The 21481-nt window shown below is 44.6% G+C and overlaps 1 protein-coding gene across 3 annotated transcripts in view; it reads right to left on the bottom strand.

Moving 5' to 3' along the window:
- LOC147881286 (small RNA 2'-O-methyltransferase-like) overlaps positions 1-19986 on the bottom strand; it is a 38255-nt gene extending 18269 nt beyond the window's left edge. For 2 of the 3 annotated variants that reach the window (XR_015540486.1, XM_087370123.1), the window contains exons 1-6: positions 19451-19986; positions 18872-19211; positions 18615-18719; positions 12683-13134; positions 12241-12543; positions 11049-11848 (exon numbers count right to left, since the gene is read on the bottom strand). Coding sequence is in view for 2 of the 3 variants with exons in the window: in XM_087370123.1 (XP_087226249.1) it covers positions 11049-11848; positions 12241-12543; positions 12683-13134; positions 18615-18719; positions 18872-19138 (1927 nt within the window). In the remaining variant the exon portion in view is untranslated. The remainder of the gene's footprint in view (positions 1-11048; positions 11849-12240; positions 12544-12682; positions 13135-18614; positions 18720-18871; positions 19212-19450) is intronic. The other variant, XM_087370124.1, reaches the window with a different exon arrangement.
- Positions 19987-21481: the final 1495 nt, after the last annotated feature.

The raw sequence follows: 21481 nt of genomic DNA, 5'->3' as shown, positions 1-21481 counted from the left end.
CACTTGTCTATGTCTGTTGAGCAGGGGCATTCTAGCCTCCATCCCTTTTTCAGTGGTTTTGTTTGTGGACAAATGGGTAAATGCCAAATGGTGATCATGCAATGGTTAATGGTTGTGATATATGCTTTGTGAGCTGTAAATAAGTGCTGAAGTGATTAAAGGTTGAGTTCCACTGCCCTCTGAGTGATTAGAGGCCGGTTTCATTGGTTCCATTGCCGGGATACCACACACTCTTTCTCAAGAGGTGGGCCTCGGTAGTTTGGTGGAAGGATATCTTTGCTGCACTTTTTGACAGCTGAATATTACAACCATAAACATGGTGAGTACCCATGAGCAAGAGAGCTCCACAACTCCTCAAAGGAGAAGGCAGGAAAGCCTTAATGATCCAGCTAGTGTACAGCTGCAGGAAGCACAACAAATGCCTTTTGAGCAGGCCACACATGAAGCTACAACTGAGCTCAACGGTGATACTAGTTCTAGCAGTGAGTCAGATGATGCTACTATGTTGAATGCACAGCTTGCAAGTACAGTGACTGCTTTGACTCAGCTGGCTCAAAATTTGGCTCAGATTGTGCAAACAAATGCCAAGAAGAAGAAGAAATCAAGAAATCACAAGCACGGAAAGAGTGAGTACACACATGCATCAGCTTCTCATCGCGGACCGCACACTCATGCATCAGTTTCCCATGAGGGACAGCCATCTAAAATGACTCAGAAAGTGACTCCCAAGAGAAAGGAATTGTCCAAAAGAGTACTTGAGAAAGAGGTACAAAAAGTACATCCAGTGCAACAGTATGAGCAGCTAGCACAAGGCCTTGGTTTGGGTATTTCTACTCCTCAAAATAATAATGTGCAGTCCATAAATGTGGCTCAACCACCTCAGCCATATTTGAGGCAGCAACCTGAATATTTTGGTACAGATTCTATCTTTGATGCTATGTTGATTTCACCGCCAATTGGGCATAGAAAACAAGCCATGTATGACAATGTGGGAATGCAGCCAGGCATGCAAGCCACAGCATATGCTCCCATGCCTAATGTTCAGCCAAGCATGGCTCTCCCTAGTGAAGGGAATGCTGCAAATATACAGCCATCTTTGGGACAGCCAATATCAAATGTATATAAAGAATTTAAGGATGGTGGTTCTCATGTCAAGTTTGATACATATAATGGAGTACAGGACAGGTACAAAGCCCTCACATTCCTTCAACAGTTTGATGCTGCATTTCTTGGGGGTTTGTTTACAGAAGCATCCAAGATGAGGAAGGTTGCCACATTTTTGAAAGGCAATGCACTTAAGTGGTACACCAACCTTATGCTTCATGGAGATGCACCTGCTACTTGGCTGGAATTTAAGCAAGTGTTCTCTTCTACTTGGCTTACTCCAACTTTTGAAGTTGAAGTACTTTCACACTGGCATGACTTGTCATACAAACTTTGCAAGAATCTTGATGATTACACCCAGAGGTTTTGGGATGTTTTGCTGCCATTGAGCTCTTACAGGCATGTTTCTTTGAAAGAGCAAATAGAGAGGTACTGTTGTGGATTGCCTAGTGAGCTACGTGATTATTGCATCAAAAACAAGGTGGGTTCTATGACTCAATTAATTGAGAATGCAAGGACAGCATATGCATGGATGCAGGAGAAGAATTTGGGCTTTATGGACAGCAAGAAAGAAGACAACAAACGGGCTGCCAAACACTAGGATAAGGACATCAAATCTGAAAATAAAAATTATGGCAAACGACCGTTTCAAAAGGGAGGAAAAGCCCAATTCAAAGCTGGTCAAAGGCGTGGACAGCCTAATAAACAGCCCCGTACCAAGTTATCTGATGAAGAGAAAAAGTCACTCATGGAGCAAAACAAATGTTTTATATGCAAAGGAGAGGGACACCGCTCTTATGATTGCCCATTCAAGAAAAGAGACAGGTCAGATGATGATAAGAATGGTGATAAACAGGCTGATCGAAAGGGCAAAAAGCCTAAACCTTCTGCAGGACTTCTTCCAGATGTGATTGGGAGTTTGCCACATGCACATGATGAAGAGGAAATGAAAAAGACTGAGATGTGCAGAGCATGGGGAAAAATCAGAAATCAGAATTGTTTGTTTTTCTTTGATTGTGGGGCAAAGGCAAATTTCATAACTCCTGATATGGCAGGAAGGCTTGGCATCGAGCCTGGGGAAATGGGGCCATCCGGCATGTGTGATATGGCCAACCCTGAACTCAACACACCTGTCACTCCTATCATTGGCAAGTTGAGGATGCATATCCAGGGATATCAGGATGCAGAGGACTTCTACATTATGCCTTTGCCAGAGTGTGATGCTTTGCTTGGGATGCCTGGGTGGGGGCTGATGTGCAGATGAGAAACAAGAAGATTTCTTTAACTCATAGAGGCAAAAATCATGTACTTGATTTAAAGTTGAAAGGGGAGTCCATCCCTATAGTTTCAGCTTCTTGTATTTCCAATGTAATAAAGCGTCATATTTCAGCGTACTTGATTTTTGTCAAAGAGGACAGCCAACCAGTTGAGAAAGGCTCTACTCTTTCTGCTTTAGATAGAGAAAGGGCTGCTTTTATTTCAGATTTTCAGGATTGTTTCTCAGATGCACTTCCTCAAGAATTACCTCCCAAGAGGCCCGAGGATCATCAAATTGATATAATTCCAGGAAGCTCACCGCCTAATATACCTCCCTATCGTGTCAGTAAGGCACAACAGGAAGAGATAATGTCACAAGTGAAGGAACTCTTGGAAAAGGAATTAATACAGCCAAGTAATTCTCCTTACTGTTCCCCTGTGTTGCTTGTGCAAAAGAAGGATGGCAGTTGGAGAATGTGTATTGATTATAGGGCTTTGAATAAAGTCACAATTAAGAACCGTTTTCCAATTCCACGCATTGATGATATATTGGATCGGTTGGAAGGTTCCTCAATGTTCAGTCGTATTGACCTTAAAAGTGGATACCATCAGATAAGGATACGGCCTGAAGATGTCTACAAGACTGCCTTCCGCACTTCATTTGGCTTATATGAGTTCCTTGTGATGCCTTTTGGTTTGACTAATGCACCTGCCACTTTCAATAGAATGATGGACAGAATTTTTAGAGCACACAGAAAGTTTGTGGGCACTTTCTTCGATGACATCATTGTGTTCTCTAAAAATGAGCAGGAGCACAGGAAACACCTCACTATTGTGTTTCAAGAGTTGAAAAGACACAAGCTATTAATAAACACCAAGAAAAGTGAGTTCTTTATGCATGAGATTCATTTTCTCGGTCATATAGTGTCAAAGGATGGAGTCAAGATGGATCCTGCAAAAGTTGAGGCCATAAGGAGTTGGCCAATTTTGAAAAATCTGCATGAAGTCAGAAGCTTTCTTGGGTTGTGTTCATACTATCGGAGGTTTATAAAGTACTTTGCAGAAATTGCTTCTCCCTTGCATGCTTTACAAAAGAAAGCTCTACCGTTTCAGTGGGGACCAAAGGAAAATGCAGCTTTTGAAGAGCTGAAGCAAAAGTTGTGTTCTGAACCCGTTATTATCTTGCCAAATCTTGCAAAACCCTTTGCTGTAACTTGTGATGCATGTGGAAACAGCATAGGAGGCACTTTGATGCAGGATGGCAGAGTGGTTGCATATGAGAGTAGAGTTCTCAAAGATGCTGAATTGTACTTGCAGATATACGAGAAGGAGATGTTAGCAGTGATACATGCTTTGACCACATGGAAACATTACCTTCTTGGAGCTGATTTTTATGTGCAGACAGATCATCAGTCACTTAGATATTTTCTCACGCAGAGAAAATTATCTGAAAAGCACATGAGATGGGCTAACTTCCTCTCAATGTTTCATTTTCAAATTGTACATGTGCCGAGTAACAAAAATGTCGTGGCTGATGCACTTTCCAGGAAACCACAGCCTGAAGCAGTCTCCAAGAAACCCAGTGTTTCAGCAGTGAGCATTGCTTACAACAATGTGTTAGATGTGATGAAAGATCACTATGTTAATGATGCTGATTTTTCAACTATTTATGATCAGCTTTCTGATGGTCAAAGGCATGATCACTATATGTTGAAAGAGGGTTTCATTTTGATGCATGGACGACTCTGTGTCACTGATCAGATGCGACAGAAAGTCATAATGGAAAGTCATGCTCCTCCTTATGCAGGACATAGGGGAATTACAGCAACAATTACAGCAGTGGAGCAATACTTTTATTGGCCATCTTTGAGGAAAGATGTGGAAGAATATGTGAGAACATGCATGGTTTGTCAGAAAGTAAAGTTTGACAGGCAGAAGGCACCTGGGTTGTTACACCCTTTGCCAATTCCCGATAGACCATGGCAAAGCATAGCTATGGATTTTGTGTTTGATCTTCCACGTACTCCTACTGGACATGATGGATTGTGGACAATAATTTGCAGGTTTAGCAAACAAGCCCACTTTGTGCCAGTAAGAAAGAAAATTACAGCAGATCAAATGGCCAAATTGTTTTTGCAGCATGTCTTCAAGTATCATGGGATGCCTGAATCCATAATCAGTGATAGAGATCCGAGGATGACCAGCCTCTTTTGGAGAGGACTGTTTGAAAATATGGGCACTACGCTGAATTTTTCGTCATCTTTTCACCCTCAGTCTGATGGACAATCAGAGCAGGAAAACTCTACCATCTTGGATATGTTTAAATGCTATGTCTCAGACCACAAAAGCAAATGGGAGCATTATTTGCCTTTGCTGGAATATGCTTATAATAATACGGTGCACACATCCACAGGTAAAGCACCTTTTGAAATAGTGGAAGGTGCCAGGAAGATACCTCCCATTTTGCATACAAAAGAGAAAATCTTCGAAGCTGATTGTTTTGTGGAAAGCCTTGAAGAGGCTTACAAGAAGATCAAATATGCCTTGCAAAGAAGTCAAGACAAGCAGAAAAGAGCAGCAGATAAGCACCGCAGGGAATTGGTATTCACAGAAGGTGATTGGGTTTTGCTGCGTTTTCAGAAGGCAAGGCTGAAAAATAAGAAAGGCAAGGAAAGGTTGTACACAAAGCTGAACATGTGTTACTATGGTCCTTTCCAGGTTTCTGAAAAGATAAACGAGGTAGCTTACAGGCTGAAGTTGCCTCCGCATTGGAAGATACATAATGCCTTTCATGTGAGTTTATTAAAGCAATATCATGGAGATATTCCCGAGGATGTACCTGATGAGGTGCAGCCTGAAGTGGAAGAACAGGATGAACTTCTGGTCCCAGAGCAGATTCTGGCACACAGAGATAGAAAGCTCAAGGGTAAAGTTATCCGTCGCTACTTGGTAAAATTTCAAAATTACCCATCACTTGATGCGAAATGGATGGAGGAAGGTGAACTGGCAGATTCACCTGGGATATTGCAGCTTTACCTTGATGCTTTCCAATTAGAGCCGACTGGGCTCCTACAGGTAGTTCAGCAGAGCGAGCGTCTGGAGCATTACCTGATGTTCGAGAGGGGGGTAGCACCTCCACTCCAAGTACAGACGGGCTCACTGTGATTTCATGAGGTCGCTTGATGACACTGTATGTTTCATCCGAGATACTGAGCTGACAGTATTTCTGCTGTGAGACTTCATGATATTGATGCATCTTGACTATTGATCGCCGAGGATCACATAGATTTTGAGCAGTATATATGGATGGATGCATGCCTCTCCTAGCCATATTTTCACTGTCTCTGTATACTATAGCTGCGGCTTTCTTCTATACTCTTTTATGCTATATTTCATGCTCGCTCCTGTGTTTTGGGGCAGCAAACTGTGGTTTGCTGTTTCAAGAGAGGGGTATGTCACGGGGGCGTGAAATTCTAAGTACTTTAATGTACTACAAGACCATGACAACTTTGGTTTTAAAAGTCTAAGCGTGGGCTTAATAATGTGCAATTAAACGCGGCATGGTGCCTAGCACATAAGCGTAATTAATCCCTAGGCCCAAAGGCATTCCAAGGAATTAAAAGAGTGGTTGTTGGGAAATGATGATGTGGCATTTTTAATGGGCCCCCTACAGGGCCATGTACCTTCAGTGGCCCCCCTAGAGTTCCAGGTGGCTCTAGTGCTTTCTACATGCTCCTTTGCCATTCCTGGACCTTCCTGGGCCTTCTAAACTTCACATGTGTGGTTTTCTCTCTCATCTTCTCCCTTTGTTGAGATTTTGGACTGGTTTTTCAGCCTCCTTCAGCTGAATTCCGTTTTTCTTCATAACTCCTCACCCGTTTGGATTCCTCGACTTCCGTTTGGCCCGATGGCTTCCCCTCTGCCTCCCCTTCGTAGTGATATGCTTTTCCCTCCGTGTGTTTGGTAGAACGGGCAGAGCTGAGCACTTCTTTTGCTGGTCGAATTTGCAAAAGTGGCTTTTTCTGGACCTTTTTGCTTCTACCGCCTCCTGGGCCTCTCCTCTTGCAAAGCTACAGCTTTCTGTTGAATTTCGAGTAGTCCCACGCGCTGGTTGACTAGTTTTTCTCAGTTTTGGAGGACTTTCCGGCGATGAAACTTCTCCAAAACCTTCTCAATGCATTCCTCTCTGAAGCACGCTTCTTTTGAGCCCAAGAACTCCCACTTCTTCGCGATAGAAGTGCTTCTTTTCGCATTTTTCAGTGGAATTCTTGTTGGTCGGCTCTTATAAATGCTCTTTCTTCGTGCCTTTGCACTCCTCTTTGGCTGAGAATGCAATTGGGCATTGGCTACTATGTTCTCTTGGCGATTGAGGACTTGGTTCGAGTCTTCAGGGCTTGGTGAGTTGTGATTTTGCTACTGCAATTTCTTTTTGCCATAAGCTATTGGTTGGCCTCGTGTGCCGCCTCTTTCTTGGCTCACAGGTGCCCAAGCAGTGCTACATGAGTCATTCTTTGGTTGGGTACTTTGCTGATTTTATTTTGGAGCTTTGAAAAGCTTTGTGAATGCCATCTGGAAACCACTCAAAGAGAGTGCAACTGGGGTGCAGTGTGATTGCATCTGGACAGCCAATGGAATTGCACTCAGAAAACAGAATGCCTTTGGGTTGAGCCTACGGGTTAAGTGCACTTATGTGATGGTGTTATATGCTTGAAAGCCTTGCGAAGGCTTAGTGAATTGGGGCTGCGTGCTCAGTTGCAGGGAAGGTCTCCCAGATGCAACTTGTAATCATTTCACTGTGAAATATAAAGAAATACCGAAAGGGGCGCCACGGTGTTTGGGGCCAATCGGGTGCACTTGTCTATGTCTGTTGAGCAGGGGCATTCTAGCCTCCATCCCTTTTTCAGTGGTTTTGTTTGTGGACAAATGGGTAAATGCCAAATGGTGATCATGCAATGGTTAATGGTTGTGATATATGCTTTGTGAGCTGTAAATAAGTGCTGAAGTGATTAAAGGTTTAGTTCCACTGCCCTCTGAGTGATTAGAGGCCGGTTTCATGCGCAGTCTTCAAGAAGAACACAGAGCAAAACAGGGCGAACGACGTGAGGGTATAGGAAAGGAAGATGGAAGGCTAGGAATTGTGCGTGATGAGGCAAGGCTCAGTCAGGGAAGACCTTCTCTGATACCAACTGTTGAAAATGGGGAGAGGGTGAGAGACACTCAATCACAGGTTAGAGACAAGAGCTGAGGCACGAACTGATGTTGATAGATTGTGTAATCATAGCAAGTACATGGCCTCATGTATAGGCTGGGCAAGCCTTATCTTCCCACATTGACACCTCATAGATGAGGTCACACACAAGAGAATCTAGATCCTATAATCTAGGGGAGGAATCACACCTACCACATGAGGTGGCACAAGTGGCCTCAAGGCTCTTCACACTCACACAACTGTAGGACACTCCTAGGACTCTAGGACCACACACACTAGGACTCCGATAGTTCCAACAAGGAGAAGGAGCTAGCCGACATGAGAGATATATGGATCAGTAAAGGGAGCCGACATAGCACTGCCAGACGAGGGACACAGAGACCGTACACGGCGCGACAGGCGACTAGAGCACACACGATCGAGGTCCGACCTATTTCAGCTCTCATTAGGGGAGATCGATCGAGGTGAGGCATCACCCTTGACATATCCCATCAGAGCCAGAGATCGAGGAGACCATGTCCTCCACCACCACGGGAGACATCTCGACAGATGCAGATACGTGAGCTCTTTGCATCTCATCAGAGAGTCATCATGGAGCCTAGATACGTGGAGCCGGTTCATGCACTCCGGATTCTAGGTTTGAGCACTTGATATCTTCATGCCACTCTCATGCTATTTTGCTACTTTTTTTGTTATTTTGTACTAGTATAGCATTTTAGTACTCATCAAGGGCCTTAGTGAGCCCTTTGCCCTGGCCCACAGTGGTTTGTATAAGTTACTTGATTCCGTACTTTGTCCCATAGGCCCGCGAGGCCTCATGCAGACGTTAATCTATTATGCCATTTGAGGCCGGTACCACTGCCTCTTCCGTGACGGATTCGGCCCCCTCCCACACATGCTGCAGTTCCCGGATCAGCGATGCCTAACCGCTTTCTTACATGAGATGACTCGCCACCGAGATACCTCTCTCCGAGCACGGTGACACGCGCAGCGCACACAGCGTGAGGACACCCAGCGGCCCATCACTGATTTCTTCCAGTCACAGGATATCTCTCCTCAGTCTAGCCAACGACGCGGACGTGAGCGAGAGCCAAAGCCACGACAGCTGCGCCAGCGGACAGACTCACACATCCGGATCCATGACATCTCGTCCCTGCTCTCTGCCCGCCCCACCGGAATTACCGTTGCCCTCATCCACAAGGCCACCCGCCGCCCCCGACGATCGAGCTTGACTAGGCCGCCGCGTGACGTCAGAGGCCAATCATCTATCGCAGGGTTTTTTTCGGCCTCCCATTTGACGGCCCCTCTATGATTGGTCTCTGACGATCACCACCTGCACATATATATTGTATCTCCCCCCTCTGCCCCTTTTTTGGTGCACCCCCCTTCTTTTTTGTATCATCTGGAGGTAGACACATATTTTTTGTATCAGGACTAGACACACCGTCCTTCATAACCTCCTTTTTGTAGAAACGGTTGGCTGGCCCGTTTTGAGACCGCCACCGTTATGCTCATTGTATCAGTTATCTTTAGTCTCATAGACCTTCACGGTCTCCCGAAGACTTTAATAAACTTTCTTTCTTTCTTTCTTTTTCTCTCTCTCTCTCTCTCTCTCACACACACACACACACACACACACACACGCACCCCCCCCCACCCCACCGCCCACAGGGGTTACGATAGCCCTGCTCAGGAGCGGAGTCATTGCCAGGAGACCGAGACGGATAGCGCCCACGGACAGTCGCCAGAGCTCCATCACTGGCTACATATCAGTATCTATCTGACCAAAGCCAGCTAGCCTTGATGGTGATTGACTCGATAATGATGATGATGATGATGATGATGATGACGATGATGAGGACGATGATGCCATTACTGATGACATGACTATGTACTGCTTATCACTTAGCCTTCAGCATGGGGTGATGATGCTCGTTTAGTAGCTCCACCCTTTCTGCTTGTTCTATCAGTTTTCTATCAGTCTCATAGACCCATCGGTCTTCCGAAGACTTTAATGAACTTTCTTTCTTTCTTTCTCTCTCTCTCTCTCTTTGTGAGTCAACTCATAGGAGAGAGAGGAGCAAAGACAGTGGGGTACGGGGCTCTGGAGGTGTAATGGTTCTCTTCAGATCATACTTGAGGCCATCATAGAGAGAGGCACATGCACTGCATATGTGGATACAAGTCCGATTACTCGAGGCACAACCGATCTTCATTGCAGTGTGCTACTTCCCTCCATATACATCATCCTATGCACATGCGGTTGCCACAGAGGGACTCAGCCCATATGAGACGATATATGATGACATCATAGAGTTCTCCAAGCAGGGAAATATCCTCCTCGAGGACTTCAATGCACGCATAGCAGATAGACCAGTGGGCTTGCTAGACTTTGAGGATCACTCTCTCGTAGTACCGGAACTAGAAATCGACCAATAGACGGTACGCACAGCGGAAGACTGATAGAATAGCCCAAGAGCTCACACAGTATGTGTGTGTGGGTGGAATCACAAACTTCTTTACTTAGTGTGCTTCACATAGATCAGACTAGCAAATAGACAATGATCCAAGCCAGATACAGAATCCACCAAAACAATATATTTCCATCCATAGCTATGAACACAATACAAAAGATAGACTCAGAGTCCCACCAAACCGTGGTCCTCTGATCTTACCAGAAGGTTCTTCTACAATCTGCCGGATACCTCCAGATCTCTGAGTCCACATGCTCCACCACGAGCGTATGTAGACTCTCTGTCCAGATCCCAGCACCCTGCTGCCCTGGTAGACAGCCTAGGGTTCAGCTCTGTGAGCTAAGGCTGCAGCACCACCTCCAGCACTCCTTTACCTCCTGGTTGTAGGCCAAAAGATGAGGATAAGCTGCACCTATCTACTCCTCTAATGGCTGACCTGCTGGATGAATAACTGAGGCCCCAAGGCCTCCTTTTATAGGGGCCATCCTGCCCCAAAACTTGCCAACTCCTTGCCCTTGCTGGCCGACTCAGCCTGCCTCTCAACTGACCCCACACATCCCCATATATGGGGCTGTGGGCACACCTTCTAGGGCTGTGTACTGGCCGACCAGCCAGCCCAGCCCTATATAAGGGCAGGGCACTGCCCACTTCGAGCCCCTCTTCGTCATGGATGTTGATGCCAGCTTAGAGGCTCCACCCTTTCAGCTCATTGTTTCAGGTTCTTTCAGTCTGATAGACCCTTCGGTCTTTCCAAAACTTTTAATAAACTCTCTCTCTCTCTCTGCACACTTGTGCACACACACAAGCACATCATTGGTCAACAAGAGCACACATGCACATTCAGCCGTGGATGCTTCTCAAACTTTAATTTTAGGAAGAATTTACACACACACACAAGCACGTCAAGACTCAACAAGGGCACACATGCACATTCAGCCATGGATGCTTCTCAAACTTTGATTTCAGCAAGAATTTACAAGATGTTCATGATTGTTTAAACTTACCAATGTCACACTTGGTGCATGTGCAAATCAAATCTCCACATGCCGCAAGGACCAAGTCAAGACTAGATAGAGGCAAGAACAACCGCTCGCATCCACCAATCTGCATTCCAGAGATGAGGTTGTCTAACTCACCAATAACCCCTCCAATTCCGAGTTCAAACTCAAACTCTTCTTGGGCCTCCAGTTTTACATTAACACCATTCCCAATAAGCCAGACATCATAAGCTATGGAAACTATAGATCCGGGAGCTACTATTTTTGTCGGTTCACTTCCTCCATCCAGAACTCTGCAAACTTGACAACTGTCAGCTGCTGAGAGATCTTCCGCATCCAACAAAGACTCTATTCCTTCCTGGCATCCACTGGCGCCAGCTACCTTACGCCTACAAACTCCACATAATTGACATATATCCTGGAAGGGCTCCAGCTGCTTTGACAAAAACAGCAGAGCCACAAGAGCTGCACTCTGAAGTGCATCATTGCGGTTGCTATAAAGATGCTCTGACTCAAACTCCATGGCTTTCCCACTGTACACAATCTTTACTTTATATCCGTATGAATGACTACCTGAACTTGCCTTCCCTTTATCAGCTGACAACGCATCACTCTGAATCTCAGGAAAAGAAAGGGAGAAAAGAGGATCAGGCAGACGGTGCTGATGACAAAAATCTATTAACAGGGAACGAGGTGGCTTTCCTCTCCACTGAGATCGGCCTTTGAAAGAACAGGGCAACTTTGCCACCAGAATTGCCTCTCTGGAAAGCTTATAATTTCCTTCAGGAGTCCTTCCCAGCAATAATCTGCATACATCGACACATTCTGTCCCCATGATTAGAGAGAACAAGATCCCCTGGTACATAAAACATCTAGCACTGACTACCTTTGACAACAAGTCCTAATGTATCCACTGTTGAATGCAAAAACACAACTTCTCATCTATTTTACCAATATTACAGGAATCATAGAATATAGAGCTACACATAACTTCCTCATGGACAGAATCTTACAAAAGGCGCTCATTACTTTTTTTGGTATTTGATAGAAAGTAAAAAGACATCCTTTACAGCTTACAAAAGCACTCTCAAACTAAGTTAATTTGCCATAATGTATTCAAATCTTTTTAATGTACAGCTGTAGTTCCAAATGAGTAGAATAAAAACAAATTTGAATGTTGCTGTCTCAGTATGCTCACCTATAGTAGCATGAAAGAGACAGGTCAAGAGACGAAAGCCTTCCCTCAGATTTCCAACTAGAGCCAACATTTGCCAGAATCGCATTCCCATGCACTGGAAATCCTACAAGCTCGCTTGCTCTTTTATTTTTTGCCCCAACAGACTTCTCGTCCAGTTCCATATTATGAAGTCCTTGTTCTATAAGTATGTCCCCATTTGCTGCAGCTTTTGACAAAGACTTTGGGAGGGGAATATTAAGTGCTGGTAACATATCTGGAAAAGGCCAATATAGCCTAGTACCATGGGGAGCCCTGGGAATAGACCTGCAAGTATTTACAATGATAACCTCCTGTGACAAAAAGATCTAAAAAATGGGCAAGATCAATTATACAATTAGCATATGGCTAAGAGAGAAGAAGCCATAATAACACACTAGGAGTTGTTGAAATGATGGTGTCGTACTTTGAGATCATAATGCCAGCTCCATCTTTAGCACCTAGGTTCCTTGACAAAACATCCATATAATATTCATCTGGATCCATCTTAATCTCAATATCTGTAATCATCTCCTCCTGAGAACATGGTATATAAACAGCTTGGAACTTGGAGCATATTTCCATTTGGACTTGTGACCCGAGAACCTCAGCTTCAAATTCAGGAGAAAATGTCTCTACCCTTTTGATCCAGAAACCTTCCTCACACTTGACAGAAGGGCACCTTTTAGCAGCTTCCCACACCATCGCCACAGTGAATGCAGGATCGTTGTCTGAAGATGTATGCAATGATTTGCAAAGAGAGACAATCTTGTTGTCCAAGGCAGCCAATGCTGCTGTTGGCACCCAACCATATTTTTTATCCGTCCTTCTCATTGCTGCTCTAAAATGCTCCTTCAGAGGCTGACAGTTCATTACACTCTGCATCAAATACATGAAGTAGGTAAATCAGAGATAATAATTCCAAAAGAAGTCAAATTGGAGCAATAAGCAATACAGATGAAGTAGAAGGAAGTAAAACATGGTGAAAACCTGCAAATCATAGCTATCTAAGGAGAGCTTAGATGTAAGGATGGTGGGTATACCACTGGCTATCTTAGGAATTTCAGTATTTTCTGTTTAGTTATCCTGATTCCAGGCTCTCTGCTGAATATTTGGAAATTCCGTGTATCATTAATGTTGCGGTTGCACTAACTTTTCGTAATCTCCAAAGAAAATCGTATCGTGCATTATAAACCAGTTTCAAGGTTCAGCCTCAGATTAGTCCTAGGCCTTCTAACAAAATAAGACAGTTGCAGCCAATTAGGTCCTACCATGTTAGAAAATGGAAATCCCACCAGAGGGTGATGAGCTCAACGAGGGGAGAATCTTGGACCTCGAGACGGAGCTATATGGCATGAGGATGGATGAAGGGGCAATGGTACAGGAACACATCCCCAAGATGCACGTGGTGTGGGATCAGCTCGCAACAATTGGTCAAAGGACAAGCTTGACCAGGATGGCAAGGTTGTTGCTAGGAATGCTCTTTTGAGGAGCTGGTTCCACTGCAGCTGCAACATGAAGCTCGAGAAAAAAAGTATGATGGCATGGATAAGGATGATAAGGCCCTAGTAGCTTAGGACAGGAGCAAAGGCAAGGGCAAGGGCAAGGGTAAGCCTGGCAGCCCAAGAAGAACAAATCTGACAATGGAGAGGACTCTTCGAATGAAGATAACAAGAAGAAGAAGAAGAAAGAAAAGAAATGCTTCTATTGTGATGAGCCAGGTCATTTTGTGAAGGATAGAAAAAGGCTGATCAGAAGAAGAAGGGGAGCAGCTCAGATTCAAAGGAGTCAGCTCAGTTTGTGGTGGAAAAGAGGAACTTTTCTTGGTGGCATCTCCCAATGCTGCTGAGATTAGGTATATGGACCCCGATGTTATTGTCAGGATGTCCGACATTGTGGGTTGGTCAGGAGAGGAGTCAGAGACCTTTGTGAAGGTAATGGACACTGATGAGTGCCTGGAGCCATCTAGGTGCTTGGCTGGTGTTGCTGACACAGAGGGGGATTCTTCCGACAGGACCTGAGGACTTAGGGTTAGACAAAGGTTGTGACTTAGAGGAAGCGACAACAACAGTGAACCAACATGGAGCCTCACGGTTCAGGTAATCTGGATTTATGCTTGGGATATGATGTCTCGGGTATGTTGTTTGGTTGCAAACCTAGCCAGATGGAGGACGGACTGAAACAGACCCTGAGAGCTTGGTGCATGGAGGACTTCAGGCTGTTCACCATCATGACTCATGAGGGGGACAGTTGGAGGATGCTGGTACCTAGAGTGCTCAAGTTTGAAGGCGGGTTCGTGACTGAAGGTGGTGGTGCCATCAGGTGCTACCAAGGATGAACCTGTGTACAAGCCCAATATGCGAAAGAGGAACCAGACCTAACGGAGCAAGAGTCACTAGATAAAAAGCTAGGAAAAGACTATGGCGACACCAAAGTGTTCCAAAGGGCTACGACACAGGAGCTATTGGAGCATCTTCATCGACGGATTGGGATCGGGCCATCAATGAGAGGGGGTGTTGGATTAAAGTTGGTCACCTCCCTACCTGTGAGCCCCCAAATGAGGAGTGCATCAGGGTGGGTGGACATAGGATATTAGATGGGATCATGGGTCTGCCACATGGGCAGCACATGGACTGCCATGTGGACCCACGAAATGTGAGAGCAGGATTGCGCAGGGTTTCCAGCAAGCAAAGGCTGCATGGGCTGGGCAGATGACCTCATCCAGGGTACAGAACAGTACGGACTGTTTGGAGGCTGTCCAGGACCTGGAACAAGGCTGAACAGAGGCAGAATCTGCAGGAAGGAAAGTGCAGCAGTTCATGGATGTTTTGGAAAGCTTACAGGCAGGGAAAGAAGGCTAGATCTGCCTGGGCCAGTGGCTGGAAGCCACGTAGCCAGGCAGGCCAGCAAAGGCCTCCAACTAGGGCCTGAGGGGCCATTTATAGCCCTCCCCCTCCGGTTGGCTGGCAGGGAGGAGTTGACTCGACCAGTAGGGGCATGGCTGGTTGGTTTTTGTGGAGAGGACTCAGCCTCTATATAACAAGGCATTTGGGCCGCCTCCATTATGCATCACTTGGAGCAGCAGTCCAAGAGCAGAAAGGAGCAGCAGAGAGGGGTTCTCTTGGGCCTACATCCAGGAAGTGAAGGAGACATCCAGAGGGCTGCAGACTTAGCTCAAGACAGGCTGCCCAGAGATCTAGAGGTGCCAGGCAGATAGTAGGAGGACATTTTGGTAAGATCGGAGAAACACAGTTTGGTGGGACTCAACATCTCTTTTGTATTGTGTCCAATTTGTGGACAGACGGAAATATATAAGCTTTGCTTCTATATTTGTCTTGGATGCACTGTCTATTTACTGGCTTGCACACACATCTATAATTGTGAAGTACACACAAGAAGTTTGATTCTGTAGTGAAACGCTTCCGCGTGAAATTCCTGAGCTCATCTATCAATATTCCGCTGCAGGATACCCTCTAGTGGGATTTCCAATTTTTAACACAAGGCTCCTGTACAGATCCATGCATAGGCACCTGCAATCCCGGTCTTATCTTGGTCATCCCGCACTTGTTTGTTCATGTATATATACCTAGATGAATCCAGGAACATTCCCAAAGTCATCCTCTAAAAACACAACATAGTGCAGTTTCAATCTCATGATAGTCACTCACAAGGTTGAAAACCATAAACTCCATCATGCATAGCAGGGACTAGCTACTATGACATCCCCACTGACGTCATCAGCGCCCAACAGTGGGTGTAGACCATAGTATAAAAATATGCTCTCACACATACAAATCCACACACCCACACATACTTGAGCATCCATTTATACAAAGTCTTTGTACTGAGTTTCTGTCGGCACTCCGGAGGTGAAGGGCAGACTCAGCCATGATGAAGGCTAGCACTAAAGGAGAAGGCTAATCAAAAGGTAGTCCAAAATCTCTTCATTCAAGCTACAACTGCTTGTGAAGTCTAAACATTTTCATTTTATACTCTCCCCAACGAGCATCTAAATCTAAATCTAGCTGATAGGGCAACGCACCATTTAAGATAGATAGAATTATCACAATACCAGCAGGCCGTAACTTGGACGAAAACTTCACAAGGTGAAATTTGCATGTCCGCTAATACGGCAGAAGCATATACCTAGATGAATCCAGGAACATTCCCAAAGTCATCCTCTAAAAACACAACATAGTGCAGTTTCATGCTCCACCTGCCACAAAGCTCCAGGCAGGCTGTTCCAAATCACACACCAGGCCGTACACTGTTGAACACATAGAATGCATTGCACCTGTCATCATGGCACATCCTCGCAGGGTACCATGCATTGCTGCTGCCCTGACTTTGTTCCACTCTCCTCCAAGCAGCCAGGTACATGTTCTTCCCATGTGGCAGCCCTGTTTTGTGTTTATGCTTTGTATGCTTGCTGCCCACATGGCAGCCCATGTGCTGTCCATGTGGCCGCCTAGCTTTTACTGTCAGATCAACCCATTTCGCATGCTCCAACAATGCCCACATGCCATCCAACACATATAAGTCCACCTCCCCCACGCACTCCTCATTTAGGGGCTGAAAATGGGGAGGTGACCATCTATAACCCAACAGATATCTTCACCAAGGCAATTCCACGACCCAAGTTTGAGCTTTTCGGCAAGCTTTACACTTGATTCCATTTGTTACGTGATTCTGTCATCCTTGTACTTCCATAGGTTGCTACATCCTAATGGATAAAAGTGCAACCAGGGCATTAGTTCCAAGCATCTCTGAGACGTTTCCAGAGTCTTTGCCATACCATGGAGGGGGGGGTTTGATAGACTAGACCTGGTATCGCCTTGTAGGCTAGTTAGTGTGCTACTGTGCCCATTTTGCACCATTACTTCATTTAAATAAAGTTGACTCTTCTTACTTAATTCTTGCCGCATAAGTTGACTGGCTAGGGCTTTAGGATTAGCCCTCAAAGTGATGTCGCATCACTTTCAGTTGTACTTCTTCTTGCACTCTTTCGCTACTGCAATAACGCATCTCATTTTCTGACCTTCTAGCTGCTGTATTTACGCTACTGCCTACATAAAGCTATCAGACCTTCTCTTTTCTCCCGTCATAGCCTGAACGAAGTTAGCAGGTTGTTATGCACAGTACCAGAATTGACATGTCAAGCGAAGGAGGCAATGTTGGAATCGAAATCTTCAGTGGCACCAATTTTTACACATGGAAGGTGACTATGCAAATGTGCCTGATGGAAGATCGTGCTGGAGTTGTGAGCTATGAGAAACGGCAGCTATTGCCACTCAGAAGATAACTCAAAGGAAAACAAAGACAAGACGGCTCTAAGAGTGATCGGATGAGGTCTTGGTGGGTACGTTCATAAGGCAGACTTTTCCAAAACCACCATAGAGGTATGGGAACTCGAGAACTCAAAGAGTTGACTATTTGAAGATGAGCCAAGCGATGATCTGGGAAATGATCAGCAAAAGGAGAATGAGGTGCAAGACACAGCAAACTTGATGGAGAACAAGTCTACACCGACATCTATTCCAAACTCCTATTTCGTGGTGGATGACATTGATTATGTCTTTTGAAGATGAGAGCCTGTTGATGGCATCATTTCTTTTATGTGTTATAGACGTTCTTTGTTCATGTCCTAATGATGGAAACGAAAATAAAGCTGGGAAGCCAGCCCGGCATATCAAAATAGCAGAAATTCACGAGAATGTACCTCTTCTGTTGTTGAAGAGAGACCTTCTATTGAGGAAGGTAGTAAATCATATAAAAGTCTTGTACAGAGCCTACTTGCTTGGAGGGGGGATTGTTGGCGTAATCATACCAACCTTGTAGGTAGCTGAAGTAAGCAGGCACGATTTCTGGGAAGCTAAGTTCTATCTAAGTTGCTGGTTTTCTCCATAACCTGACAATGTTTTGGTGCGACTGTTATCTAACTTCAGTCTCAAATAAGGCAAGGGAAGCCCATATGCAGAGGCGACCTCGTGTATCTTCTGCTTTCACAAAAAAATACTTTTAAATTATGTTCTGATACCACGGCCCACACATTTATGCTTTTATGCCTAGCTACTATGTTTAAATGTGTGCTTTAAACCCTTCCGTCCTCATGCCCCTCATTTGTGCAAGCCCTGCAAGAGGCTAAGGCACCTCATCTTTTCTCTACAGGAGAAGCCCAACTTCCATGGATTCGTTGCTTCTAGCTTCAATCTGAAATAACAACTCCTAGAACTACAAGAATGCGACAAGATTCAATAGCTCAAATATTTAGCAGTCCACCAAGCAGCTGATAGACGAGTGACAGAGAAACAGAGGGTTTACAATGCCCATGAACACAAAGACACCCTTGAGGTTATTACCTTCTCAGAAGTCACAGCCCCAACTCGTTCAACTAGTGCGGCCATCTTCTCTTCATTAGTCAGGCTCTTTGGGGCAGAATCTTCAAACGAGAAGGATTTTCCCATCTGCCAAACAGACCTGTCACATGTTCAAAACCAGAAAGAGGAACCAGTATACAATGCAAGAGGAGAACTGGGGAACGAGGTTCCAATCATAGAGAACGAAAATATGCTAGATGGATTATGATTCAAAATTCAATGCCCTGTAAGACCTTTACCTGTTCTAATGCTTTCTTTGCGGCATCCTGCTCTGCTTCCTTCTTCTTAGGGAAAACGTCTGAAACCACAGGGAGGTAATCGGGTAGATAAAGGGTGCACTTAAACCCACTTTGTTGTGACGACACTGGCTTTATAAAAAAGGCTGCTGACACCAACAGCCCATTGTCAGAAAACTCTTGAGTAGCTGCCACCGGCTGTGTATCGTAACGGGGCTGCGTCTCACGGTTCACATAAAGCTGATGCAATCTAGCCTTGGGGCTTGACATTTCTCGACTCACGTTGAAGAAACACTCCTGATTTCTTACTCTATTTCACCACAGATAACTTCCGACGAGGCACCTACAATCGCTGAGACTCAGATATGCAAAACTCGTTGCACAAGCCGATAAAAATCACACTTTTGCGCAACAGTCCTCTTCATGAACGAAGCTATGGGAAAAGAGAAAATAAAAGCAATGAGAAGCAATAAGAATGTCCCATTAAATGAAGATTCCTGGCAACACGAAATCATGTTTGCAGCCCATCTCAAAAGCAGCGAAAGAGTTAGAGAGAGAGAGAGAGAGAGAGAGAGAGAGTACATTGCTTAGACGATACGATAGAGCATTTGCAGGAAACGTGCATGGTAAGAAAGGAAACGTTGAGGCAGAGTCGAATACAAATTCGGGTAGCCAATCATCATGTGGGTCGTTAAGGCCACAAAGTGCGTGTCCACTGCCACTGCACAAATAGCTCGATCCAAGACGGTTAGAATGAAGCAGGCGATCGGAATACTGATGGGCAGGTGCATGGGATACTGAACCGGCCACCATCTTCCCTGCAACATACGATGCAGAGCTCCAAACGTCTGCAAAATCCAGAGCGCAGGAGCCCATCTCTGGCTCTCAAACTACCTCGGAAAATTGAATGCATCACAACAGCAGCAGATTTTGCTGCATGCATTGCCGAGGAGGAGCACAAGCACAGATTTCATGCCTGGATTGTTGGTAATCATGCAAGCAATTTCTTTTTAGTTTTGCATGGTTATACCATCACTTGCAGATGAAGTAAGGTACACAAATTTCCTTTTTTGCATGGTTATAACATCACTTGCAGATCAAGTAAGGTACACAAATTGTTTGAAAAGATTACCTGAATATACGGCAGAGCCCATCTCTGGCTCAAACTACCTAGGAATATATATTGAATGTATCACAACTGAAAAGCAGATTTTGCTTCTGCATGCATCCTAGAGCAGACTGATTTCATTGCTCATTTGGTTTCCATCATTGAAGGAAGAAGTGAAGTAGACACATTTGTTGAAAATTTTGCCTCAATATATACTCAATTATCTTGCTAAAGCCATAATTTGAAACAACGAAAACCACATCACATAAAGAAGCATTTTGAAACATTTAAAACCACACCACATCAAGAAACAAAAATGTTGGGTGCAATTGCCAAATCCTTATTTTTTATTTATTTATAAAAAGCCGATTAGATTATGGGGGTGAGCCCATCCCCAAGGTTCAAACCAAGCCAGGCAATGTTGATTAGGGCCTTTTCCTACTAGCAGTTAGGTTATGTTAGTGAGAGCTTAACATAACTAGTTCTATTAAGTTAAAGTTAACCTTAAAATGGAAATTACATTCCCATTGGTAACCCATTATGTTATGCACGAAGTGGTCTTAAATAAAACTTTCGGGGTATTTTTTATACAAAATGGTTTATCTCATCGATCCAAAGTTAGTTCATTAAAGTTAAGGTCATAATGGATTCTTCTTCTTTTCAAGACCTTTCAAACGAGTACCCATGTTGTATAGTTCACCCTTAAGTATCTTGCTTTAAGTATTGCTCACCCTTAAGTTAACCATTAAAATTTCACATTCCAACTTCTTTCTCTTCTTAAAAGTCCTCAAAGTATGTATTTTGAAGGGGTTAAATTTACAAACATTTTTAACGGGCAGTTAGGAGATTTTTTATTTCTATTAAGTATGAAAAATACTTGCGTGAGCAAGCTCATAGTGGAAATACATCATGCTGTACATGAGGAAACCCCCCTAAAATAGGGAATATAAAACTCAAAATGAGCTGGAAAAAAATCAAGGTTGAGGCTGACTGAAAGTGCCACCTCAACCCTATTGTAGTCTCTAAGAAAAAGGGGGAATCCCTCCATTCCCTAAGGAATATAACCCTCTTGGCTGAGGTTGCCCGAGAAGAACCTTGCATGCTCGTCCAACTGGCCATCAGTGTGTGAACAGTGTTAGCCCAAATACTGGCCAAGGTGTGCGAGGGATGGTGGACCTAAGATCCGTCTAAGGCCTCTGTGCATCTGACCCTCCAAATCTGCCAAGCAGTGATGCCAGCCAGTATCTCCCAAGCGGTATCCCCATCAATTAGGAGATTTAACTTAACTACATTCTAAAAATGCTAATGTGAATGCACACTAATTTGGACACTATGTTAAGAGCATTAACTAGTGCTCCCTAATTGGTAATGGGAATAGGCCCTTAGGCTAGGTTCAAACCTCAGAAACGTTTGCTAACTTGTTCGTACAAGGAAAAGTTGTTCGACACCCCCCCCTACCTATGCCTCGGTCAAGAGGAAAAGTTATTATTCTACTTCATCAATTC

The sequence above is a fragment of the Dipteris shenzhenensis genome, chromosome 31 (genome assembly GCF_047967505.1).
Source record: "Dipteris shenzhenensis isolate YYH24624 ecotype China chromosome 31, Dip_SZ_1.0, whole genome shotgun sequence".
In the NCBI taxonomy this organism is placed as follows: domain Eukaryota; kingdom Viridiplantae; phylum Streptophyta; class Polypodiopsida; order Gleicheniales; family Dipteridaceae; genus Dipteris; species Dipteris shenzhenensis.
The sequence above is the reverse complement of the archived record's forward strand: the minus strand, read 5'-3'. Positions and strand labels throughout refer to the sequence as shown.